Genomic DNA, 27,656 nt, shown 5'->3' with positions numbered 1-27,656 from the left:
TGGCAGCCCCCACCCCTCCCCCGTCCATTCACTTGGAGAGACCGCTGCTGGCCAAAATGTAATTTCAATAAGTAAAGGCTTGGCCTTAGGGGATCCAGACCTGATCTAGGCGAGGACCCTCAGATCGTGAATGACAAGGTTATCCACTAGATAAATCACTCACTGGACCACATCATTTCTATAAAAGTTATCACACGGAACATCAAGAACAAATCTGCCCCTTGGTATACCCCCCCATCTCCTGATGTTAAAAAAGGCTTGGAAAGAAAGTGGAAAGGAAATGGAGGAGAGATTATGTAGAACTCAGTAAATCAGAATATACAGACACCAGTTGTGGCTTATTGCCCCACTGCTTTGAAGCAGCAAAAGAAAATAAAAATAAAAAGATAATAACTTGCTTTTATTATCACTTTATTTTATCCTGGTTCAGCATCTTGGGCAAGGTGGGGCTGCTCTGCTGACAGAGGAGGGCAGGGGAGGAGTGGTGGGCACACTGAAGTGTGCATGATGCTCTAACCGGCCCTCTTGGGCCAGCCAAACAGTCATGCGCACTTAGCATGTTATCCACCCAGCCTGCATTACAGCCTGGGTGGAGAACATGCCAAGGCCCCCAACCCCCATCTGAGCGCCGAACCACAGCGCTCAGACCAATCACAATGCTGCATTGCAGCGTTGTGATTGGCTCAGGGGAGCCTGGTGCTTACCAATTGCAACACTGCATTGCGGCGTTGTGATTGGCTCAGAGGAGCCTGGATGTGCTTCCTAATCGGTGACTTTGGCCAACGGAGAAGAGACGACATAGGAAAGATGTGGTAGAAGGTTAATGTATTTTTATTGTTTTAAGACCTCTTTACCCCCTTGTCCCACCACCCCAGATGCATGCCGGCCACCACTGAGAGAATCCATGATGAGGTATCACTCTGAAATCAAAAAGGCACAAGCAGCCTACTATGAAGCAAGGATCAACAGCGCCTCCAATGTCCAACCTGAAATGTTCCAGATCGCGGAAGCACTTATGGAACCCAAATTCTACAGCATCACTCCTGACCCCTATGGAACAGTCTGCAATGGCCTTGCGAGTTTTTTTCTTTAAAAAGATCACTGGTATCTACCTCACATTCCCCAAACCTAGCAAGGATTTCAGTCCCAGTCAAATCACCAATAACTAAACAGCGGAGAAAATGGGCTTGGTGGACTTCCCCAAACTCACCCTGATATCTTTACACTTTTATTCAGTAAAGTCAAATCAGGTTCCCCTCTTGACCCAGCTCCACCACACATTCCTGCTAAAGCGGCTGAACTCACTTCTCCGGTGATGTTGGAAATGGCCAACTTATCTTTCACATAGGGAATAGTGCCCCCCACATGGAAACATGCCACAGTCAAAGCCCTTCTCAAAAAACCCAGCCAGGACCATCTCTGCCCAGGAAACTACTGACCTATTTCCTTGCTGCCTGGTCTGAGTAAATTGATAGAGAAACATGTAAACCAGCATCTCTCTGATTTCTTAGGAAAAAAAATAAATTTCACCCCACCCAGACTGGCTTTCGCCCTAAGCACAGCACAGAAACTGCCCGGTTGATGGTATTAGAGGAGTCAAAAATGCTGCTTGACTGAGGAGGCATGGCGGCCATCATTATCCTTGACCTTAGTGTAGCATTCGACACGGTGAACCATGACATCCTCATCAACAGAACTCACAGTGCAGGTGTTAAAGGCCTGGCACTAAAATGGCTTACCTCCTTCTTGAAGGACTTTTCAAGTCTCTGATAGATCCTGCTCATCGGACTACTTCTATTGAGATGCAGAGTTCCGCAGGGCTTGTCCCTGAGTCCAATGCTCTTTAATATCTACATGCGTCCATTAGCAGATATAGTACTGTCATTCGGGGTATCCCTGGTTTTGTATGCCGATGATACCCAATTGGTGTTCTCTCAACCCAAGGGCAAGACTTCAATGCCCTGCACTACGCCCCTTCCTGAAGGAAGTACCAGTCTGGATGGCAGACTCCTGCCTCAAACTGAACGGAAAGAAAATAGAGCACATGGTACTGATGAATAACATAAACCTGGGTTAGCCTGATAGCTAAGGTGCCATCCCTACCCACAACGTTACAACAAACAAATGATGGACGGAATGCTGACAATGCAGACATTCTCCCCCAGTCAAGAGATCTGGGTTAAATCCATCGTTCTTTTGCCCACTACACCACCCCAGTTTAGACATGGCCATATGCAAATCAGTCTTGACCCTGTGCCTCATGGGAACAGTCCAGCCCAAACTGCCAAGCCATGTCTTCCCTGGACCGGAATCAAGCATCCTAGGACCGGTTTCTGGCTATCAGCCGTCATCAGCCAGGGTAGCTTGACTCCAGTGGCGTAGTGAGCACGGGTCCCACGTCTGGGAATACCCATCCCACTTAGGGCGAAAAGCGTTACAACAAACAAATGATGGACGGAATGCTGACAATGCAGACATTCTCCCCCAGTCAAGAGATCTGGGTTAAATCCATCGTTCTTTTGCCCACTACACCACCCCAGTTTAGACATGGCCATATGCAAATCAGTCTTGACCCTGTTACTCATGGGAAAAGTCCAGCCCAAACTGCCAAGCCATGTCTTCCCTGGACCGGAATCAAGCATCCTAGGACCGGTTTCTGGCTATCAGCCGTCATCAGCCAGGGTAGCTTGACTCCAGTGGCGTAGTGAGCACGGGTCCCACGTCTGGGAATACCCATCCCACTTAGGGCGAAAAGCGTTACAACAAACAAATGATGGACGGAATGCTGACAATGCAGACATTCTCCCCCAGTCAAGAGATCTGGGTTAAACCCATCGTTCTTTTGCCCACTACACCACCCCAGTTTAGACATGGCCATATGCAAATCAGTCTTGACCCTGTGCCTCATGGGAACAGTCCAGCCCAAACTGCCAAGCCATGTCTTCCCTGGACCGGAATCAAGCATCCTAGGACCGGTTTCTGGCTATCAGCCGTCATCAGCCAGGGTAGCTTGACTCCAGTGGCGTAGTGAGCACGGGTCCCACGTCTGGGAATACCCATCCCACTTAGTGCGAAAAGCGTTACAACAAACAAATGATGGACGGAATGCTGACAATGCAGACATTCTCCCCCAGTCAAGAGATCTGGGTTAAATCCATCGTTCTTTTGCCCACTACACCACCCCAGTTTAGACATGGCCATATGCAAATCAGTCTTGACCCTGTGCCTCATGGGAACAGTCCAGCCCAAACTGCCAAGCCATGTCTTCCCTGGACCGGAATCAAGCATCCTAGGACCGGTTTCTGGCTATCAGCCGTCATCAGCCAGGGTAGCTTGACTCCAGTGGCGTAGTGAGCACGGGTCCCACGTCTGGGAATACCCATCCCACTTAGGGCGAAAAGCGTTACAACAAACAAATGATGGACGGAATGCTGACAATGCAGACATTCTCCCCCAGTCAAGAGATCTGGGTTAAATCCATCGTTCTTTTGCCCACTACACCACCCCAGTTTAGACATGGCCATATGCAAATCAGTCTTGACCCTGTGCCTCATGGGAACAGTCCAGCCCAAACTGCCAAGCAGTTATTAAAAGCCTGGGGGTATAGTTGGACAAATCATTAGACATGGAAGCCCAGGGCACTAAGATCTCTGCTGCTGCTATGACATTTACAGAATGATCTGTAAAATATTACACCCCGCCCCCCCCCCCCCCCCAATCCAGAAGGCTCGTGGTCCAGGCACTTATTCTTTCCCACATGGACTACATGGATTTGCTTTACCTGGAAGCTCCAAAATCGGTAATCAAAAAACTACACGTGTAGCAGAACGCATCAGCCTGAGCCTCTGCTGAATATTCCCAGACACCACTCTGCCCGGCAAGCCCTGGCCACCCTGCACTGGCTTCCGGTTGAGCAAAGGGTCAAATTCAAAGCCCGATGCATAGCCCAATGGGCACTCCAAATAAAAGGCCCTGTAATCCTCAGACCTCTGATCTCCCACTACAAGCCTAACAAAGCCTTTCACTCCACCAATGCTCGCCTTGTCACCATCCCAGCCAGTAGAGCGACAAGCGGTGGGCACTCCTTTGGCTACAAGGTGGTCAAAATATGGAAGACCCTCCCACACTGACTGAGACTCACCGACAACAACTTAAATTATGAAAACTCCTCAAAACATGGTGTTTGATCATTAATGCCCTCCTGAGCACATAGGTGAACTTTGTGTTGCGTTGCTAGTGCCGGGATGCCTTCAGGTCGCCATGAGCTCTAAACATTTGCATAGAATAGAATAGAAAGTACCGTCCGGCATACACTACACTACGTTCTTCAAATCCTCCTGGGTTAGAGGAAGAAGACAAAATGAAAAGCTCACAGCGCCTGCAGCCGGCTGCGTCCTGCCCGCTTACACTAAGGGATGTTTATACGTGAGGCGGATCGCCCTTGGATGGGATCTAATAACGGATAATTGAGTCTGACAGGGAGATATTAGTTACTTAGAGAGCTGTTATTCACCCCTTCCCATCTGTAGCCAACACGCTGTAATTATTTGCCTGGGAAACAAATACAACATGCCCTTGTATGAGAACGCGTGGCATTTTTCTCCTAAAAGGGCCCCTCAGCCAGATGAATAAATACCCGGTTTCACAGAAACGTCACAAAGCTGTGAGGCTGTAAAACCAGCCATGCCTGAAGCAGACATGTAATAATCCTGGCCAGGCAGATAATGTGCGCCGCTAATGACACGGAGTAATCTAAGTACTTTAGCTCCAGGTGACAGAGAAGACATTATCGGTCACAGTGAGGCCCAGTGCACTGTGGGATTGAGAGCGCGCGCCTTTGACACCATGACTGCTAACAGTGCAAGAGCTCTTTATTTATAGATACGCTTTCCACAGAAGGCATTTCACTTCAACGCCTCGTCGGGTGCAGTAAACGCTATATAAACTTCACCTAAATAGGCAGAATGGGTGACAAAAAATGTAAGCATTGGCAATGACTTCAGTACATGAGAAACATGGTTATTTGCGAGTTTTGCAGCTGCTGCACATCTGATCTGTGTGTGAGGAAGCATAAACTGCTGACACTAGTACTGTGCATTAAGAAGCTTGCACTGCTGCTGCCCACGCTGTGCTTCTGTGACACTTCGTTGTCCTCGTGATCCTACAAAGCAACAGAGGGAGCGAATATTGGCGCCGCCTGTGACAAAGCGTCACACATCAATAAGACAACCTAAACAGCGACTAAAAAACTCAAAATGAATGTGGAGTAATAAGGCTATTGCCTCTGGTATCCAAAAACTCACCACTGTCAGAAGGCATCTGACAGACGAAAACAAGACGCACAGATATTGGCGCCGCCTTTGAACCCAGGCCCCGCCCCTCCAAACAGCAACCACTTCCAGGGTCCTTTGGCAAATACCCTTTTATGCCACTCAAATGTAGCTGGAAATTCACTACGGCTGTGCATATACCACTCAACTTATATCTCTGGCCAGACATAAATCTTTTTCGATGGACACTGTTTCCATTTTGAAAAAGTGCACTGCCTTGATTCGAATGGCTGCATGCGTCAAACGCTTTTGGGGCGCAGAATAGTAATCGAATGAACTTGGAGAGGGGTGCTCTCGTACACTCCGGAACAGGTGTGATGGATAATGGTATAGTGATGTACGCAAAGCAGCATTAGTGCAAGGTTTCTTCACACTCAGAGGTGACAAGAGAACAGAGCGCTGCTGTTAGCTGTCCGTAACCTCTGATGGATGCATGCTAAAGGGGCATCAGGGGCGTTGTTGGAGGGCGGTAGTGGGGGAATCCGTGAAAAAAGACGTCAAAAAACAACTGTCGCACCGGCGCCACGAGCGCTAAGCTGATGAGACAATTTTTTGGGTGCCTCAACCCCCACGACTTCCTTCTTAACGGATTTCCCCCACTACTGCCCTAAAACAACGCCACTGATGCCCCCTTTAATATGCATTTCATTTGTTTTAAAGCGCTATTTGGGGTGGCTTAGCTAATAAGAATGTATATCAACCCCCCAAAAACTTTCTTACCAACATTAGGAAAAACAAATTAAAGACTGGGGAAAAGAAGACATAAAGTCCTAACCTATATTATGCGGTTTGCATGCAGAAGCAAACAACATCCTGAACTATATTATGCTGCGGTTTGTATGCAGATCTTTGATGACAGTTCATTGGTCACTGTGTTATATTAGCATTGTAACTTATGAACTGTAAGCTACAAAATGATCTCTGTGACAAAAGCAGTAACCCACTGAGCTATTGCACGCATTCTTTGCAGCCGGCACATTAACCCTCGGACCTACCTTATAATGAGTCAAAACTGCTACTAGACACAAGGAACTCTGTAGCAGGTGCTTTTCAACCCATGGGATTTCTAAACACAGCGCCCCCTAACTGACCCCAGGCACGGCTGAGGTGTAGCATGGGCGTGTTGGCCCCAGGCCCAACGCACCAATTTTCTGAGGGGGGCATGGAGCTGTATGCATTAAGGTTATGCCAGCAGCTCCCGGCTTGTCAGCGTCTGTTCGTTTCTGTCTGATTTGTCAGTTTAAAGTGGTTTAAGTACTTCTTTTTCATACGGCGGGTGATGTTTTTAACACCCTTTTAAACCCCTTTCTTTGCCCTCCCTTCACCCTCTCACACCTTGTGGCAGACATCAACAAAACCATCATTTGCAAGAGGCAGCTCCGCTCTCGGTGATTTAGGCGAGCTGGGGAGGTCCGGGGATGTTTGTGTTCAGGAGCTAGTCCTTGCTGACCAGTGAACACAAAATAGACCCCCTACTACCTCCATTAATTAACTACAATCAGCAAGGCCGCCAAATTTCTCTCCGCCTTCGCCAAGGCGCTATTTTAGCAAAGTCCAGCTCATGCGCCAGATGCAACTGCGCTGAAGCCGGCCCCGGATACACAAACAAGGCAGCTACAGCACAGGTGCAGCGGTACTTTAGAGAAACAGATGCAGTAAAGGCAGAATGCGTAATTCGCTGTCAGATAAGTAGTTCATCATGTCATGTTAACTTCTTTGCTCTTGCTGTGTGTCGTTCCAGTTTTAATTGAGCCGAACTGCGGGTACCAGAAAACACTAGCAAAGCAAAGGCTGGCAAAACTGCAATGGCTAACAGGAGCAACTGCAAGCCAAAGAGCAGGCAGCAATCAAGCATGGAGGAGAGTTCCCCAAATACACTTCCCAGTGGTCGCGTCACCGTCCCAGGTGTGGGAAGTTCACCAAAGCCCGTATGTCCTAACATGTTGTCCCATAGACACAGCACAGGTAAAACTCTTTGATACCCCAGGCCTCAAGTGCTGTTATTTCTTTGCTTTCTGGACCGTAGATTGAGGGTGTCTGAAGAGGCTATTCTTTGTCCCCCAAAATTCAATGATTCAAGAATTGCACCTCGATCTACGCTGAACGTTTGGGGCTTTAGAGCAAAATCTTATGCCCTGAGGATTACATTTTCCCTTTTAAAGAATGAGACTATCTCACAATTTTCTGCCCAAATTGTTAGGAGTACTCAATCCCTCTCTGTACAATTTCTAGACAGATGAAATTACAAAAGGTAAAAATGTTTCTTGCCAAAACTGCTAGAGTACTTAGCTTATCGGCAGATAGGAATTATGCGTTGTCTAAAAAAGCTGTAATCCATTCTACTGAAAATTTGGGAGACACAGGGGTTTTACCATTTCTCTCTAAAATTCCCAATAAGAGAATCAGAAATCACATTTTACAGATTTGTATTGGTTTAGACCCTTTATGGAGAATGTCTTCCCATTGGAAGAGATTCCACCAAAGACAAGGCTACTGCCCATGCACTCTTGGCGTGAAACATAGTATAACTCATCTACTTCATGACTGTTTATATTTTAAAGAGATAAGAAAACAGATGCTTTGCCCAATTTATAAAAGGTATGGAGCCCTTACAAGGCTCAAAGCACTGTACACTTTATTCGAAATGAAGACCTTTAATGTTTCGATTGCAGTAGCAAGGCTTATTATTGCTATTGAAAAAAACATAATATGCATGGCGATCACTACAGCTTAAGACCTCGAAGTCGCATGTTGTTTGCAATGCTAGGAATACTTTTTAGTTGTCAGGTCGAGTGAATCTTGTTGGCGTTATTTCTATTGTAAAGTACATTTTATATAAGACTTTTTTTTACATGTAATTATGAATAATTGTGTAGAGGTAAAAGCTATTTTCCAGCTCAGTGCTGATGCACTGCACTTTTCCTTTTGTAATGTCTAGGACTAATAAGATATTTTAGTAGTAGCCCCATTAATTGTTCAATGTTATGCAGTGGCGGCTGCTCCCGGAAAGCAGGAGTGTGGCGGGGAGGGGGCAAGAGGGGGAGGAGGGTTAAGAAAAAGCAAAAAAAATCACTTACCTGCTAACTGGCTGGTCGGCTGCAGCAACTTCTCCTCCGTCCTTTTCCTGGCTTCTTCTGTGAAAACAGGAAGCACCCGGGCTCCCAGGCTCCGCAATACAGCATTGTGATTGGTCTGAGCACCATGGTTCAGTGCTCAGACAGCGAATGGGAGCCTGGGCATATTCTCCATGCAGGCTGAAATGCAGCCTGCTTGGAGAACATGCATGCACACTTACATAGTGCCCACCACTCCTCCCTTTGCTCTGAGAGGAGAGCAGATCCGCCCCACCCCACTGAGACGCAGCAGCAGAAACAAATAAAATGATAATAACGCGAGTTATTATCATTTTATTTTTCCTTTTTGTCACTGCTAAAAGCAGTGGGGCTACGCTGATCCGCCTAAGTGGATGGGCCACCATTGATGTTATGATTTGTAATTAAAATCAAACTTGGGTGGCATGGTGAGCAAAAGAATGATGGATTTAACCCAGATCTCTTGACTGGGGGTGAATGTTTTGATTTGTTCTGCATTCCGTCCATCAATTGTGTGTCTTTTGCTTTCTCACCCTAAGTGTGCCAGGTATGCCCAGACGTGGGTCCTGGGCTCACTGTGCCACTGGAATCAAGCTATCCTGGCTGAAGAGGGGTGAAACCCCGAAACCGGTCCTAGGATGGTTGTTTCTGGTCCAGGGAGGACCTGGCTTGGCAATTCGAGCTGGACTGTTCCCATGAGGCACAGGGTCAAGACTGATTTGAATATGGCCAGGTCTAAACTGGGGTGGCATGGTGAGCAAAAGAATGATGGATTTAACCCAGCTCTCTTGACTGGGGGTGAATGTTTTGATTTGTTCTGCATTCCGTCCATCAATTGTGTGTCTTTTGCTTTCTCACCCTAAGTGTGCCAGGTATGCCCAGACGTGAGTCCCGTGCTCTCCATGCCACTGAAATCAAGCTATCCTGGCTGAAGAGGGGTGAAACCCCGAAACCGGTCCTAGGATGGTTGTTTCCGGTCCAGGGAGGACCTGGCTTGGCAATTCGAGCTGGACTGTTCCCATGAGGCACAGGGTCAAGACTGATTTGCATATGGCCAGGTCTAAACTGGGGTGGCATGGTGAGCTAAAGAATGATGGATTTAACCCAGATCTCTTAACTGGGGGTGAATGTTTTGATTTGTTCTGCATTCCGTCCATCAACTGTGTGTCTTATGATTTGTAATTATAGCACTAATATGGATTATTGATGTGCAATTATAGTGCTTGTATGGATTACTAGATCTAGAATTTTCTGCACAAAGCCTTTGCATGCCTATGTTTGATTTAAAAAAGGGATGACTTCTATAAGAGGAATTCTGGGAAATAAATTCTACTAATTTACAACCCACTGTTATCGACAGAAAAATAATCTTAACTGACCTTTTACTACTGCTACGCCACCCTCCATTTCCAAACAATTTTTACTGCACTACTCAAAACAAGGAGAAATAAGAAACAAGCACTGGCAGAGCTGATAGGTCTGGCAATGGTGTGCTAACACATGCAAACACCCTTTGTGCATGCATGTGTAAGTACACTGTGCATGACTCTGATTGCACGCCTTACCACATTGAATCCAGAACTGTTGGGTCTGCCAAAGCTTGTCGTTCAACCCAAGCCATTACTTGATGTTCCCTATGAGTCATGCACAGGTCCTTGACGACTCTTTAACAATAGTGCAGCACTGAAAGCCAGTACTTCCTGCTCCTCTTGCCTGAGGCACACGGCCATACTAGAGGCACTACTCCCTTGTCCCCTTCGAATCTCAGATTAACAGAGAATTATGAACGCAGCCGACCAGCTTGAATGGGTACTTTTGGTGAAAGTGCAACAGAGCAAAGGTGAAAAGAACTCACTGCTTTTGTTTTCAGCACGGTAAATAACGGAGAGAGCTGGCTTCAACATATTATTTTGCATATTCAATTTTCTAAATAGATTATTTGTGTTTGTTTTCTATGGCTAAATATACATGTCAGTGCTGAGTTAAGATGGTGATAATCATTACCTTGGCTCCGAGATATCTGTATGTTCTGGAAGAATCAGGTGAAGGCACCCTAATATTTACAGGTACTGCCAGTCATTGGTACTTAGAAAGCACCTTTACCTTGTACATCCAATCGCTTTGGTAGCTCTTTGTGTAGAAGATGTTTGTGAAAGAGACATAGCCAACACGGGCAGAGAAGCCACTTATAGTAAATAAATCGGTATAGCTATTGATATCAGCATTGTTGAAATGTTCAGTAATGGTACAGCTGGAGAGAGGTGGGATTTGTCAGTGTCAGGAAAACACGGCCGTTCTGAAGTTAAAAAGAAACAAGCATTGGCATAGCCAATAGGTCTCGCTTTTGGGACCTTATAAGTATTTATTTATGCAGCACAAGATCCTTGGTGCAACAACATCATGGCTAAACACTTATAAGGTCCCAAAGGTGAGACCTATTGGCTATGCCAATGCTTGTTGTTTATTACAGTGAGAGTGGCTATGGAAGTGGTGAGGTTTAGTACATGTTTCCTCTGAAGTCAGGCACTGACACTTGGGCAACGAATTGGTAGTTAGATTGGTAGCACAAACTAGGTGGAATGAGACGAAATGAGTCTCAAGTAGGGAGACTCTGTCATCATCACTAGTGCTACTCTTGGGTGCAACATGATGCCAGTAGGGGGGAGTCCGCTGTTTTGAAAAGAGCTACCTCTTGTCCCCGAGCCTTGATAACCTGCTGTCTCAGCAGATTCTGACAATGACAGACTTTAAGAGAAAACGGACCTATAAGTACTCCAAAACAACTGATAAAAGAGGACTCCTGCCATGGGGAGATTTTTGTGGCAAGAGGGGCTGATGTTAGAGGACTGAGATTATGAATAAGGCTCCCAGTTTCTATTTTTACAGATAAATACAGACAGAAAACAATGTGTTTCCTGTCTGCATTTATTTGAAAGTGGAAAAATACTGAACAGCGTGGTTCTTGTGAGAGAATCTCCATGCTGTGTTTTATGAACTGCAAGCAAAAAATGAGCAGATTGACAGCATGGGGAGTTAAAAAATAGGATGAGATTTTCTTATATACCGGCATATGTTAATTTATATATGCACTATAAAGCTAATATATAGCTTTGGGTGTAGTGTTTTGTTATATGGGGCTGCTTAATTTGATAAAATGCGACAGGCATCCACATTTGAGTGCACATCTAAGAGTTAAATGTGGAACTATACCATCTTGCGACTCCTCCATTTATTCTCAAAACACAAAATAAATATTGATAAATACCAATAAGATGGCCAAAAAATAAATATGGATACGGAAATGTAAAAAAAAAATACCATAAAACCAGGAGCCCTAATGATGATTCTGTCATGTCTGCAGTGAAATGTGTTCTGCTAGGAAGAGTTAGTGGGCAGCATCTGCATCATGTATTTAGCCGCCCTGGAAAGGGCATAGTGTGGTGGGGGGAAAACTGCCTTTAGGGGTAATCCACATAACCCCTAGAAACACATTAATCTGGTTCCAGCCTTCTTTAAACCGAATCCATGTGGAAAGGCACTAACAAACCAACCCAAAGTTCTTCCTGGACATACCAACTGCAGATGTGCTCTAGAAAATAACCAGTTAAATCTACGATTCTCCACAGGGTAAAGGGTCCAGGGAAAGTGTAATATATCCAGGTTCACTCGAATTATGTGGCAGGAGAGGGATAAATTAGGCAGCAGGATTGACTAAATTATGAATGATGGCAAGAAAAGCCAAATTATGTGGCTTAATGCGGCACATATTTTAATAATACTACTTGAATATTTGATCATTTTTATTAAACTTGATAACACTCTGTGGGCAATGGTTTGCACCTCATTCTTACCAGTTTAACATCCAAATATAGCAATAAGCAACAGAAAGGTGACCAGTCTAGCTTTGCAAAGGGCCCTCCTCTATGCGGCAACATTTGTTGGCACATTTTTAGTGACTTTTGAACCGTTTGAGCTAGAAACACATTTTTTAGGGATAAAATCTGCCGATCATGCAGCAGATGATGGATTATGTGGGAGATGCGGCAAATCTATAATTAAGAGAAAATCGCTGCACAGTTGCCTAATTCCAGTCACCCTGAATATACATGAGGATGATAATTCCCCAAAAAATCCCACATTTTTGGTTACCACTGGTAAGGCCTTCTACATCGTTGAGGAGCAATAAGTGCCCTTCGGACATAAAGGGAAAAGAGCAAGAACCATGCAGAGCCTGCCTCTGGTGGCAGGGCCTCTGCCACGGTTCTCCACGTGGAAGGAGGAGCCCAGGGCTGCCTGATGAAGATGCTGTGACATGTTCTCCCTCTGAGAAGTGCATTTTGTTTTTCAGCCTAAGGAGAGTACAGAGGTTGGTACTGTGACATCTGCAACTCCTTACTTAGGTGCCTGCTGGTTGATCACGTAGGACATACTGAATCACCGCAAGACAATAATATCTAGGGACCGTTAAAATGTCTGTTCATACGTGCTGCCCTGGAAAGTACCAGACATTGTAAGTATAGGCAAGATGTCTTGGAGATAGAAGCATGGTTTCGGGTGCAAAGTGACTCTGGCAGGGAAAATGTGCTGCAATGTTCTTCAATGTGCCACTAAACAAACACAGGAAGTCGGTGCAACATAAAACTAGGTGTAGTGCATCACGCAGCCCGAGCCCCCGCACACATCCACCGGTGCTTGCTCTGTCAGGGGTAGGTACCGATGTGAAGCCCCCTCATGTTTGGCGGTTTGATATGATTGCGACAGGTACGCACGCCCGCACGGTCATCGAGCACAGCTGCGTCAAGTAAACCACGTAGCACAAATAGGAGAAAACATTCCAGGGCCACGGCCTTCTGACCTGCCTGGTAGCACCCGTGTAACACTTCTTAGAGGTCTGCCCTAAACAAGCAGCTCCTTTCCCTGGCCGCCAGTTGTCACGCGGCCGGTTGTTTCCCCGAGGGGCGCACCTCTCGTGCCAAAGGCGCAACGCGTCTCATTTTCCCTGACAGGTCGCGGGTTTACTGTTATAGCGCTAGAAAGAATGCGCAGTTTGGAAGTTGGCCGTTCTGTAATCTGCTAACCTTGCAGTTCGTTCTGGTGACCTCTGCAAACAAGCGGCCGTGAAAGTAATCGTGATAAAGAGCGTCACGCGCGCCCGCGCACATGCACTGTAGCTCTAGGCTGGCCTGGTAGCACTTTTTGGAGCCCTCTCAATAAGTCTCGCCAGACCAGCGCATGCGCTGGGTCAGGCGAGACCTAAAAAAACAGTGAGGCAGCCGCATTGGGGGTTAGGTTTGTACTTGAGTCATAGCAAAAACCCAAAAAACGCCTGTTGCAGTATAAAAAAACAAGATTGCATTCGGTTCAGTGTGGATATATGAGATAAATGTCTGAATGTGACAACAAGTGAGGTGATGGAGTGTACTTTCAGTTGTTAATTAGCCTCCACGCATTGTGATGTAACTACTTCCTATGAGATGGAATGGTACACCAACAGCCAATAGCCTGAGGTGAGATATGCATACTCTTGTGGACCTGTAGGGGTTGTGATGGACATAGTTGTACAATGAGTAAAGTCGGATGGCCCAAATAACACACAGGCTGCATGGGCCTGACCCAAAGCCCACTCTCTTTATGTTGGAGACAACAGGTCTTGCACACGGCTGCATTGTCATGTTTGATCTAACAATGTAAACGTTTCTGAAAGCTTGGTAAACACCTTTTCACTATAAAAAATCCAAAATGATAGGCACAATTATGGAAAGAGCACAGGGAGCAAGTGAAGGACTGGAGGGCCCATGCAGAACATGGCAGACCACCAGAAGGGGATCAAAAAGCACAAGGAGTGGATCACACCTCATCTATATAGGGCACAGTTTGCAAGGCTTGGTGCAGGGCTCAAGGGTGAGCACATGGTTCAAAGGCAGGGCTGGATACAAAGAGGAGCGTAGGGTGAAAAGTAAAGCCCAGGATGTCAAGGGGAATGGATGTTGTGAAGGACATATACGGTGCAAGGGAGAATCGTAGGGTAAAGGGAAGAATGCATTGCGCAAGGTGTCAGTGCAAGGTGAAAGGGTAGTGCAAAGGACGATAGCCTTTAGCGGCAAAGGTGGAGCGCAAAATATAATGACGGGAACACAGGATGCATCAGGGATCTTAGAGTATAAGGGGGAACACATTGCACAAGGAGAATGCAGAAGGCAGTGCAAGGTGCAACAGCAAGCGCAGCATGCAAAGAGGAACAAAGGTTGCAAGATGGAGTACAGGGATGAAAGGGGAACTCAAGTATTCAAGAGGTGCGCAGTATATGGGGGTGAAAGCTTCCCTTGCACACAGAAAACAAGCTCAGCACAATGCCAGACTGGTCAAATGAATGTATGTCTGGCCTCTGGAGTTATTCCTCAGAGCATTCCCATGCAGAACAGGTACTACCTGGCCATCGGCAAAGCTAGCTGCAATCAAGCAAAAACGAGCAAAGCACAGGGCAATACGAAACAGGCATAGAGCAAAAAGCCGTAGTGCAATATTTCTAGACACGAAGAGAGCAGCTATTCAATGGACATCAGGACTGGAAGCTTCCCTTGCACGTACATAAAAGGTACCATATGGACATTGGGCGCCCAAGTTTTCCTCACACATGCAGAACATATAACACATGCACATGTTCCCTTCATACACAGGTATCAATTGTAACCACTGGACCAATGACTTCTTTCTGTTTCTCCCTGGAGGTCTTGAGCCTGTCTGGGTCTTAGCTTCCCACATCTCAGAGTGGTGGATTAAAAAAACCACAATAAATATGTTGTAACCAGACAGCTGCAGCTATACCGCATCATAGATTTGTGCTTGTGCGCTCCACCCATCCTCCATTGCTCACCGCCAATGCCTTTGCCGTATGTGCTGCACGTGCTGTATAGCAAATGCAGCAACTTCATTTACAGCAGATGATGGATTGACAATTGGAGGTTGTCGCCTTCGCTAAAAGCGGCAAGGCCACAAGGATTCTACCGGCTTCCTGCCATATTGTTGCTCCAAGCATGTTACAAGTTGAAGTAACTTTCCTTTCTCTCTGGCATCCCAGTGTCCTGACACGGCGGCCTTGACCTCAACCCCTTTAGCTTGTGGTCACGAGGCCCAAAGCGGGCTCAGAACTGCAGGTTCCAGCTGCCAAACTTGGAAGGAGATCCGAGGTGGACGTGCAGGTAAGGTGGGGATTGGGAGGTGAGGAAGGTGCTGTGAGTAGGAAGATTTAATTCATGTTGCCTGAGAAACCAGCTTCTGCTGTAATATTATGGAAAATAGGATAGAAGGAGTTTTGAAAGGTGAGATGGACACATATGGCGGCAAATAATAGGATACATTGTTAGGAAGTGCAAGAAGTGCTTCTTGTGTGACCCGAGGTAGTGTAACCATCTGGCAGGGGGTCCCCTATGATCTATTATTAGGGACATGACACAAAAGCATCATAAGAACAGGCTAGTGAATTCTATTGAGATGCCATGAGCAACAAGGAAAACCAGCAAATCATCAAGCCTTAGGGAAAAAGGTAAGTGCAAGATGCACCACGAAGGGAATATTAAAGCCCTTGAAAAAAGGTCAGACTTAGAACTGCAGGAGAAAGATAAGAATGTCCCAAAAAAAGCACTTGCGGCAGCAATGGGAAACAGACCTGGGTGAGTTAGAGGAGGATGATTGGCGAGACGCTCTGGCCTCCCCTAGAGAAATAGCCATTCCCATGAGACTGAGGCTCGTTCAACTCAAAATTCTGCATCGTGTCTACCTTGCCGCAAGGGTTTTGGTCAAGATTGGTAGGAGAGCTGATACATACTGCCTCAGGCAGTGCAGACAAGAGGGAACTTTCTTTCATACACTGTACGAATGTCCAGTCGCTCAAACGTACTGGAAAGCAGTTACGGAGCAAATGCAGAGAGCAGGGGGAAAAAAACTAATTACCACACCGAAATTGTGCTTACTAAACATATGGTTGGCCACTGATCTAACCCAAACTGAGAAATCTTAGGTTTCATTAGGGTGGGCCCTAGTCAAGCAAAACATTGCACTAAAATGGGGAGTGAGAGAATCACCAACAAATGCAGGATGGGTTGCAGATTTGGATAGAGCCATGATAACGGAAAAGGATGTTTTTAAACACAGAGGATGTCTTAACAAATGGGATCGGAAGTGGGCGGCTTGGAATGTACATAGGGGTGAAATATGCTTATCCCCTAAAGTGGAGCTCCGACAGCGTGATGCAAGAATTATTTAATATCGAGGGTGAGGTACCATGATGATAAAACGTTCCGGGGGCAGTGTATGGAGAGCAACCTATAACTACATTTTACCAGGATGTATACCACTGATGAACTGTCTTGCTGTGTTTTCTTTGTTGTATTGTTCAATAAAAAGATAGATATATAAAAAAAGAATGTCCCAAAAAGATCTGAAGGCACCTCTACAAGCGAAGCTAGATCACCATCTGTCGTCTTCCTAGCCTCCTCTATAAAAAAAATCATGGATGCGCAGTTTGAGGAACAAGAAGGGTGGGGAGGATAAAGGAATAGTAAGCTGCCTCAGCCAGGAAACAAGTGAGGGCCAGAGCATGCAAGTAAGGAGAGATGATTGTAACAAACTTCTCCAGAATTTGGAGTCAGATCTTGATGGCAGCCGCTGCACAATATTTTAAGGGACTTTCGAGATTCACAAGACCCAGATTTTGAAATGCATCTCATTGATCAACAGCTTTCATCTTCACCTCAATTCGCAATAGCGATGTTAAACCCCAGTGTGGGAGAGGACAATGCCATTTCCAAAACAGGCATGCTAAACAAAATTTTAAAACCTGATCTTTATAAAGAGATAAAGAGAAAGGAAGATAGTACACAGGACCTATTCTCCTCCTGAAACAACACTGATACTACAAGCTATTCAATGCTTGACATGCTACTGTTAATGAAAAAACTCAACATGGAGTTTTTGAAACTATAGTTTTAAATAATGAAGAAATTAAATCACAAAATAAATTGTTAAATAGTACTGTATTTCAGTTAAAATAAATGAATAATGCATGCAGTCTCTTGTAACTTCCAGTGAAGAGGCACAGGTAATAGGAGATGATGTGGGATTAAAGGAGGCCAAAGTAGAAAATGAGGGTGAAGTATACCTTTCCTAGAGACCCATGCTAGTTAGAAGGCGTGGGGAGTGTCCATATAGTAGTAAAAAGTTCATAAAAGGATGTAGAAGATTTAGAAAACAAATACATGTAAGTGAGAAGATCTCTGCTAAGAATGCAGTAGAGTATATGGGGAAAAGAGAGAAAATACAGAAGAGGGTGACGAGGAAGGAAAATGAGAAATCAGTAGCAGTATGTAGCTGTAAAAGTTACCAGGAGAGGGTTCACATAAATGTAGGGAAAAAAATCTGATCACATTATTAAGAACACCAAAGGAAAGATGATAAAATTAACTCTTGATGAAACCCCAGTTTTCCCATGCAATTCTATGAAGGATAACAATAAATCCCTTGACATGTTGGGGCATGCTGATAATGCAAAGAAGGAAAGCCCTAAAGATTTAAGACCAGAGAAGTAAGTGAAGAGGCAAGTTAATGGAGAATCTCTTGATAGAGCAATGGATTGTATCTACCTGTATATTAGTGGAGGTGTGAGAAAGCGAAAAAACAAAAACCATTTAATAGAAGCACCCTCCTGCAAATCTTTAGAAAGTGTGCAACCTTGAATCTAATTACCCCCAAAGACCTCAACCGTGTAGGGTTTGTAGATGATTATTATGGGTGGGAGGTTACTAGGGTCTGCTTATTCTCCTGTTTGTTGAGAAGATTGGTGGTGGCAGCAGAACAGGATTTGAATACGAATGGAGTAATTGAAGAAATAGATAAGTTGGAAGTGAGAGAGTTTTTTAAGGAATCATGCCGCCCTAATCACAAGGCAAATCTACGCTTCTTGGGATGAAGGTTCAGATAGACAAACTAAAAGATGTGAACGACAGAGAAGAGGAAATTACAGTTATGGTAAATAAATCTGAGAATATGTGAATTAAGATAAATAATTGCTTTAGGGTCCTTGAAAATTAGGCTAATACACACTCCCTTCCGAATGATAATGATTAGGAAAAAAGGAACCCCCACACCTTCAGGGTTTTATGTTGAAATGTTCATGGGTTGCAGAGGCTAATGAAGTTAGGAAATATGATCAAATTCACACACAACTATAAAGTATTATGCTTTTTAGAAACATGGGAGTGGGTGGAACCTGCTAGTTTTCCCATATTTGATGAATTTGAGCATGCATACTATCCGGCCACCTGTATTGAGCAAGGACAAACATCAGGGGAATTGGGGAATTTGTCTTATACAAATATTAAAATGGATGCTTGTAGGTGCCAAATGTGAGTGGATTCAAATTACGGAGGTGAAATTATTTTCAAATTCCGCACAGCTGAAATCTGTTGTTTTGGTAAATGTGTATGTATCACTGGGAATAAGGAAGTACAATGACAATTGGTTAGATAAATGAGATGAAGACCTAAGTATTCTACTGATGCTGCCTCGCTAGCCTGGTTATGTTCATGGGTGATTTCAATACCAAACGATTTGAAAAAAGATGAAAAAAGAGGTGGCGTGGCTTCTGAATATGGTATACCTGATGCAGTATTTAATCATTCAACAAGGTCAAGTTTTGAAAGAAAATGTCAAGAGATAGTAATCAATTTAACGAAGATATGTCACAATGGGAGATTTCAAGGGGCTATTCCAGCAAATCGAACCTTTAGATTTGGGAAACAGGAGTGTCCCATTGATTATAATTATGTTTATATTCCCATAAGGCTCTAAGATTTAGTATCAGACTTTGAGACTGGGAGTGATCATTTTCCTTTAAGCGTGTTATCTGAAGCCTCAAATAGTTAAAGGCACCAGATCTCCTCTCCCACTTTTAGTGGAATGTTGCAGAAGAGGTATAGTCAGAGTTGGAGAGAAACAAATCTAGCTACTTGCCCAACTGCAAATATGTATAGAAATCGATAGACTTAGTCCAGGCAATTATTGTAACTAGTGTAAGGAGTGTGTGCTAAGGGTGGTTGCCTGTTTGAATAGTGAATATAGAAAAGTCCATGGTGCAAACATCACTAAATCCTACAGAATAAGAAAGGAGTAACATGGTTGGATGCCAACTACTGAAGAGAAAACTGAGAAGAATGAGATTGGGGAGAGATGGGCGGTTCGACAGTCGGGAAAAGAGTGAGCTTAGTAGGATCAATCAAAAATATAGGTCACCAAGCAGAAAAGGAGAGCTTTTCTTCTAGGAAAGTGGCAAAAGATTTTAAAGGTATTTCAGTCTAAAAAATGGAAAACAATTCTGGAAGATTGTGCAAGATGGTACAGGGTTAGATTTCGTAAAAGCCAATTGTGTGGTCCCTGAAATTAAGTGGACAACATTTCTTGAACAGAGATATAGTAATGGGTACACTGATTATCCTATAATAGAGTACACAGATAAGGACTTTCTTAATAGTATATAAATCAAAAATATTCATGAAATGATCACAGCACTGAGGCTGACTAGGGCAGCAAGCCCAGATAACTTGCCCCATGACTATGAAGGTTAATAGTGACTGGCGGCCTCACTGTTCTATCAAGTGTTTAGATTAGAGGTCATCACTGGCACTATGCCTGAAAGCTGGAAGGGGAGCAGTTATCAAACCTATATTTAAAACGGGTAATCCCAAAGACCCTCTGAGTTTTAGGTCTATCAGACTTTCTGATGTGAGTTTAAAAGTGTTCTCCAAACTTTTACTTAATTATCTAGAGGTGCACTTAGACATTTTGAATCTTACACAGATAGAGCAAGGTGGCTTTAAGAAAGGACATTCAATTATTTATTATTGATTTAGTCTGTGGGCAACAGCTAAGAAATCGACTGAAATAGTGGATAACCTGTATTTTTGCTCTGTTGATTTCAAGGCTGCATTTGATTTGGTAAACCATGGTATATTGTAGCAGCACCTGAAAAAGATAAAAATCAATGCAGGGATGGTAAATATATTAAAGAAATGCCTAGGGGCAATTGGGCAAGGGTTGAATTAAATCATGAATGCCTGTTGTCCCAAAAACTGTTGATTTACAATGGCTTACGTCAGGGTTCCGTATTAACACCGACTCTATTTACTCTTTACATATCAGAGCTGCCCCATATTTTGGCAGATGTGAGAGCATTTTCTCCCAAAAGGGGTGATTGTCAGATTCCTTGCTTGCTATATGCTGAAAATTTGGCAATTAATGATGTTACTCTGATCCGACTACAAAATAAATTGGAAGCCTTTGCTGAATACTGCGATAAGTTGGCATGAGCTCTGCAGACTGTACGTGGCTTTGTGCATGTTACTACATTGCTTTATTTTTGCAAAGACTTTGTTCTTACTTTTCACATGAGAACAGATTGATGTGTGCGTTCTCTGCCAGTTCCTGGGACTTAGTCTGAACATTGTGAGCAAGATCGATAAACAATTCCCCTTGTTATTCTGTTCTGATCATGGCCTAGCACCTAGACAAAACAAACCAATGCAGCTGTTGTTTGGAAATCGTACTTTGGTATTATGGGGATACATGCATAGGGAACACACACTTGGAGAGGGATCTCTCCAGGGAGAACAGCGAAACAACACCTATGATGTAGAACTACCATCTATAGTTTAAGGTATGGGGTCTGCAGACAAAATCTAGAGATCTTCTAATAGATAATTATACTGCTTCTTAGCAAGGGGAGGGAGCTTATGCCCTATTGTCTTTTTAAGATGATATCTCCCTTTATTATTTATGGACTAGCTGCTATGCTGACTGTATTTGTATTATGTATTTTCCTGCTTGTGGTGGCACGTATACTGCATGTTAGAGCACGTTAGTTAAAATAAATATTTTAAACTGGTTTGCGTCTCTGTCAGATCTTATTGTGGACAGGTACAAGAGTGCAAGCGAAAGGGTGTGTCTTGTAACCGTGAGTCCTGAGAGATTCAGGAGTGTTGTGTTCTGGGGTGTCTAATCACTTGTTTCTCTGTGAGTGAGTAGGAGGGCAAGTAAGATACTGTAGCTAGTAGTCCCTGTGCTCATGAGTACTAAGGTGGTAGGATGACTCAGTCCCTATGCACTAAGGTCCCATAATCCTACGCATAGTTCTGTTCTTGGACAGAATCCCTGCAACAATTGGTATCTAATATGGACAAAACTAAGACTTTGGTGTTTGGTCGTCAAAAGGGCAAACATCAGTGGTTCATTAATGGGGCAAGGGTAGAGGAAGTTACATAGAATATGCATCTCTGCCTCCTTTTTGAGTCCAAGTTAGATTGGAAATCCCACCTGAACAGTGTTAAAGCAAGCGCACTTCCTTGTGCTTTGGGGTTAAGCACGTTCAATAGGGCCTATGGATGTTATGACATAACCCTAGTTTTAAAATCTTTTAGGGCCATGATGCAAACAACATTTCTTTATGGTACAGAGATCTTCTGCATGAGTTAATATCATGACTGGAGTAAGTTGGAAGGTCGACGCCTTAAAAGACTGCTAACTCATCCTCAATCGTTCATGGTTCAAACAATAAGGTTAGAACTTAAACTTGTGTATTGGTATCATATCTCAATGAAACTTTGCCTAACATTTTGGAATATGCTACTAATGCATGGAGAGAATAACATTTTTCACTTTAGTAAAAATGAGCTTTTAAATAGTGATTTGTTGTGGGCTGTGAGTGTTAGAAAGCTCCTAAAGAAATGTTATACTCTGCTTTCTTTACACTCTTACACTTTAGGGTTGCCATTAAAAATGTCACAGATGGATGTAAATATGAAAATGAAGATCTTCCTTAGAGAAGATGATTATAGGTATCTGGGTACAAAAACGTCAGTCACCCACTTGTTGAAATCATGGTGCAATGAGGATGCTGCAGGTTTACTGGATCCCGGCTTCTGAAACATTATATTGAAATATAGATTGGGCATTAACCCGTTACTGTATGTTATGAAATTACCCGATGTGACTCTTAGTTGGTGGAGTTTGGAAGTGTGGTACAAATATGAAATGTACTAGTGTGCACATGTTATTGGATTATTGGTTTTACATTGGTGAAAGGTGTAGATTCTTAAAGGCTATTTTAATCAAATATATTAACACACATTAGGTAACCTTAATGTTTTTATGTGCTATGCGTTCACTTGATGTAATAATTGAAGTTGGGAAATTCTAGTAATTGGAAAGAGACATAGTGGGGATTAACATAATTGATGATTTTAACTATTCATATTTTAATACATGTTTATTAATTCATATATTTTTTTTAATGCTGCGATATATAATTTTGCTTATGTTTTATGAATGGAATAGTTTAACGGACTATGTTCCCAATAAACTTAGTTCTACTACTACTAGTGCTGCACATCTCAGAGTCGCTGTCTTACCAGAGATGGTGCATTCTCAGACATGATGCACAATTTCCTGTCCTGCAGAGCCTGGGAATGGAGGACTTGCAGACTGGGACATGTTATGTACAGTTAGAGGTAAATAAATGGAGAATAACTCCAGAGGGCAGACATAAAGCTCATTTGGCCAGCCTGACATTATCAGGAAGCAGAACAAATGGGAAATACCCCACAGGCAAGAAGTAAGAAGCTAATTTCTTTGCGGCTGCCTGGTATGTGCATGGTGGGGCAATTAAAAGTGAATTGTAGAGACACTGCTGTAGGGGCAACCTGGATAGAAAGAAAATATCAAGAGGGATTGACTCTTCAAGTGCTCTCATCTCCAGAAACTAAGAGAGGAAATAGGTTTGGCATGGGGTCAATACTTGCTAGACCGAGGTCACTCTATGCAGACCAAGGTTCACAGGCCAGGAAGTCATTCCTTGCAGATCAGGGGCTCATTTTCTGCATGTCTAAGGCCACAACATGCCAGTGGTCCCTCCTTTCAGGACAGGGGCTACTCTATGTAGGGCAAGGGCTACCTCAAGTTCACTTGAATACCGATGTATGTTGTGCAGCTGCCTGAAGAAAATGAAGTTTGTTAAAACTGTTGAATACACACTTTAATATGCAATACATAAAACGTGAATAGGTGTTATGAGGACAAAAAGACCAGGATCAAGGATTACAGAAGCAGTGAACACCGAGCCCTGGCAAGTTATAGAGGGTCTGACGTAAAACAGAGCAAGGTGAAAGATGGTGGCTTAGGCCAGTCATTGATGGAGCACACTCTGAACCAAATCACAGCTGCTCAACACATGCTCTATTAAACAGACCCCTCCGCCGGGGGCCTGTTTTTGAAACTTTTCTCCGTATTATAGAAAGCTGCATTTGCAGGGATTTCCTCAAAGCGCTTCCTTTGTAATATTATTGCAGTGTTTTCCGTTCTACTGCAGAAATATAATTAAATGATCGTCATTCACTTTACGGAAGTTACTAATTGCCAAAATGTTAAAAGTAAATCTCGATACTGAGGATCCTGGGTCATTGGCACTAACTGGTGTCAGCACAAGGTACCCAGGATTCCTCTTGGGAAATGCCAGTCTGGCTGTATCGGGCATTTCCCCGGGAGGGGCTACAAGGGTGAAGGCAGTGGCGGCCAATGCAGGTAATGCAGCAAGCGCAATGCAAGTGATTTATTTATTTTACCTATTCCATCATCTGTCACTTCTCCCCCCCACTCCACCCCACCACGCTTACCTCCATTGGGTGGGGGGCAGTTTTGTTAATGGGGGCTGCAGGGCTCCAAGACCATGTCTCCAGAAAGTGTTCTACGCCAGGGGCTTCAACTCCCTCAAGGAATCCAACAAAGCAGAGGTTGTCCCTGGAGGAGCGATTTTCAGCTCGTTCTTCCAATTGCCCCGTAATGAAGGGTAACTTGGAAACCTGAAGCTTGAGAGCGGCTAGGTTATCTTATACCGAGGAGACCCGGGTTTTGGTCTCAGTCACCCGAGCGGTGACATTCTGGCAATCCTGGTGCAGCATAGATACATTCACCTGAACATCGCCCTCCTTGGTCTCTACTGCTTCGTGGGAGTCCTGAATTGCCTTGAGTATGGTGGCACGGTCAGACTGCGCAGGAGGTCATTGCGCCCCCAGAGGGGCACCAGGAGCACTGTAGACGTCGAGGGCGGTGCGGTGTATTGATCCATCTTAGTCAGAATGGGCACCGGTGGCGGTGGCTTGTCTCGCCCCACGGCAGCATATGCCCAGAGGTGCTAGGAGGCAATGTGGGGCATTGTTTCCTACCTTACATGCATGTTGCATTGTAGAGAACACATACAAAGCTGGAATAGTGTTGAAATTTCGTTTTTGTATTGGAAGAGTTCCCTTACAGTACAAAAACTATTTCTTATAGAATGCACACATCCTTGTACTAAGGTGCAAGGGGGTGTCCATTAGTGCATGGCAGTCTAAAATGTACCAGCCTAAAATGCAGCAGTTTAATTGTGCGAACACAAAGCCTTTTCCATGACTAGCAGACAGTGTGAAAGGCAACTTTCTCCACAGAACGTCAACGGCAACTTGCCCAAATAACCAAGTTAAAAAGCAGTTTTTCATTTGCCTTTCTTTTTTATTTCCCTGAATGTTTAAAGTCTTTGTCTGATCGTGAGATTATTGGCGATGTCTCTTTTGGCGGCACTGCATGAGTTCAGTACTTGACAGACAACACCCCGCATACACATTACCACCATGCAGTTTTGAGAATGACTTACATCACAGTACTTAAAATGTGCTTGCAACAAGTTGCAACCTGCATTTTTGCGTATTTTTACAGAGAACGTTCTACATGTATTCTACTTATGTACCCCAGAAGAACTCTTTGGGCAACAGACCAAGGATTTAATTCGGACTGGAGAAAAGTGGAAGTGTGACCATGTATTTTACAGAATAAACTTCTCCGTACCATACAATGAATGGATTTAGCATGTCTCCTCGGCGCTCTGTGACCCTCAAAAAGAACTGTATTTCTGGCCTTCTTCTTCTTTATAGACATTGAACCCCTCTGTTACATGCAATATGCTCATAGATAAGGTAGAGACTTCTTTATCCAGCATGCATTGTGCATATGGGAGTACTTTAAACTATGCATTAATAGTCATACTGGTAATACTAATGTGTAAGTACAGCACATGAAAAACCTTGGACATAAAAAATATAGGATCAAAATGTAGGCAGAATCTGCTGACAGAACCTCACTCCCATTCCTAAGTGAAAACTACAACATTTCGCACACATCTTGCAAGCAATTTACTCTAAACAAAGCAGTTCAACCGTTACAAAACAACTATTAGTACACAGTAATTAAGCAATTCATATAATTGCAAGTGTGGAACACGCTCTGGAGAGCTTGCGTGGGAGTGAAGAAGGAAGCACTCGGCCCTCAGTAAGAGCTGGCTGGAAACACCGAGTGTTTGTATCCGATCCTGATTTCTGCAGCAATACCGCCCTCTGGAGGTGTTTGCCTTATGTGGATCTCACCAGGTAAATATCCTGCAACATTTGCACTAGGACAAGAGGCTATGAAGAGGGAAATCTGCAGTGCCCACATCCCTCATTGTGACGTGTGAAACTTAGAATGAGGCGGTGTTTAGTCCCGAGAATATGTTGCATTTTGGATTAATCAGCCTCAGATAAAGGCCTCGGCCTCACTGATCACTAGCATGAAACAACCATCAGAAAGAAGCAAGACGGACTGCAGGTGTCAGCACCCTCGACTTCCGGGTAGGAATGTTCCACTCAGGATCTTCTAAATGATTGAAAGTAAAAATAATGGGATTACTCACGATTTTCCCAGAGTTGCAGCTATGAATCCAGAAGTCGACTGTAGGATCCGGTCTGCACGAACAGCCCGCAACACAAGGAGGCGCTGTAGAGGGGTCAGTTCATCCAGCCCTTCCGGCCACCGCCCCTAAGATTCAAGAGGACAGGATCACAGCACTGAGAGGGAAATACACTATTTTTCACGGGGTGTTTCCCTTGCAAATAAACAGATGTGTAGTTCACTGACATGTTCCACTATATTCACTGACTAAAGTACCTTTTCAATTTGGTAGCCCTGACTGTATACCACTAATTGGTGCGGGACAGTATGAGAGGAGGGAAGTTTGGCAGATTGATGGGCGGCTCTTTCAGGAGGTGCAGCCCTGGAAACCTCCAAAGATAACTGGGGTGATTTGGCACAGATGTAGGCTGTAAGCATGGGTCACGTTGCCTTCACCTCACCTGACACCACACCGCTGAATACGTAATGACATGTAAAAAGCCCGTGAAAAGTCATGGGGCCTTTCAATTCACCCGGCCCCATGTAGGCCCTGGCACTCTTCATAATCTTACTTTGAATTTTTTTCGATGCCACAATATTCTATGTTCTCCCTGAGCTAAACTTCAAACAATAGTGTGTGATCCTGCAAATATGTTCATAGTGAAGGGCTCACTCTTACCAGCTCACTTAGGCCCTCGTCATGAGTGCCCCCTGTAATCCTGATACTGGCCCCACCTGATTTACAAATTGTGTCTTTTCACACATAGATTTTGGCTGGTGAAAACAGCTAAATGCCTGTGAAAAACACTAGGAAAAACATGTGGGAATTACTGCGGAAACATTAATTCCTACGTATTATTCTCCAAAACCATTTAATCCGTGTTATTTCTCCACACCATGAATTACTTGCAAACAATGGAGATTATACAACTGACTAACGCCAGGGCTTAGGCCTACACACCTAGAGTCAACAAGTTCTTAACCAGGAGCCTATGTGCCTTCAGCCACCAAACATCTCACCCCCGTTCACCTTTTCACTGAACACTAATACTTCCACTGCAAACCCAGTCTCATAGTTTTGCTTTTCCATTCTAAATATCTTGAGTTGGTTTTATTGCCTTGATTGGTTTTATTGTCTACCCTATCTTACTGTTGGGTTCACACAGCTGTATGTTTTCGTCCTTTACGGTCAAAATGCAAAGTGCAAACAATTTAAAGCAAGCACTGGCAAATCAAATAGGTCTGACTTTAATGTATACAAACGCAGGCATACATACATTTTCTATTTGCACTAGTTGTATGCAAAAATGCAACTTGGCCTTTTAAAGCCATATTTATTGCCTTTGCCGATGCTCGAAAAACAACTAGAAAAAACAATTGCTTTCTGTATAAAAAGAGAAAAAAATTGAATGTGGCAAATAGTGTATTATTTGAGTGTGCTTTTCAGATGCAA

General features: G+C 44.0%; 1 protein-coding gene across 1 annotated transcript in view; it reads right to left on the bottom strand.

Moving 5' to 3' along the window:
* LOC146817397 (dynein axonemal heavy chain 5-like) overlaps positions 1–27,656 on the bottom strand; it is a 1,608,734-nt gene that overhangs the window by 122,051 nt on the left and 1,459,027 nt on the right. The window contains exon 94 of the mRNA XM_085609634.1: positions 26,226–26,350. Within this exon, the coding sequence (XP_085465760.1) occupies positions 26,226–26,350 (125 nt within the window). The remainder of the gene's footprint in view (positions 1–26,225; positions 26,351–27,656) is intronic.

The sequence above is a fragment of the Triturus cristatus genome, chromosome 6, assembly GCF_964204655.1.
Source record: "Triturus cristatus chromosome 6, aTriCri1.1, whole genome shotgun sequence".
In the NCBI taxonomy this organism is placed as follows: domain Eukaryota; kingdom Metazoa; phylum Chordata; class Amphibia; order Caudata; family Salamandridae; genus Triturus; species Triturus cristatus.
The sequence above is the reverse complement of the archived record's forward strand: the minus strand, read 5'-3'. Positions and strand labels throughout refer to the sequence as shown.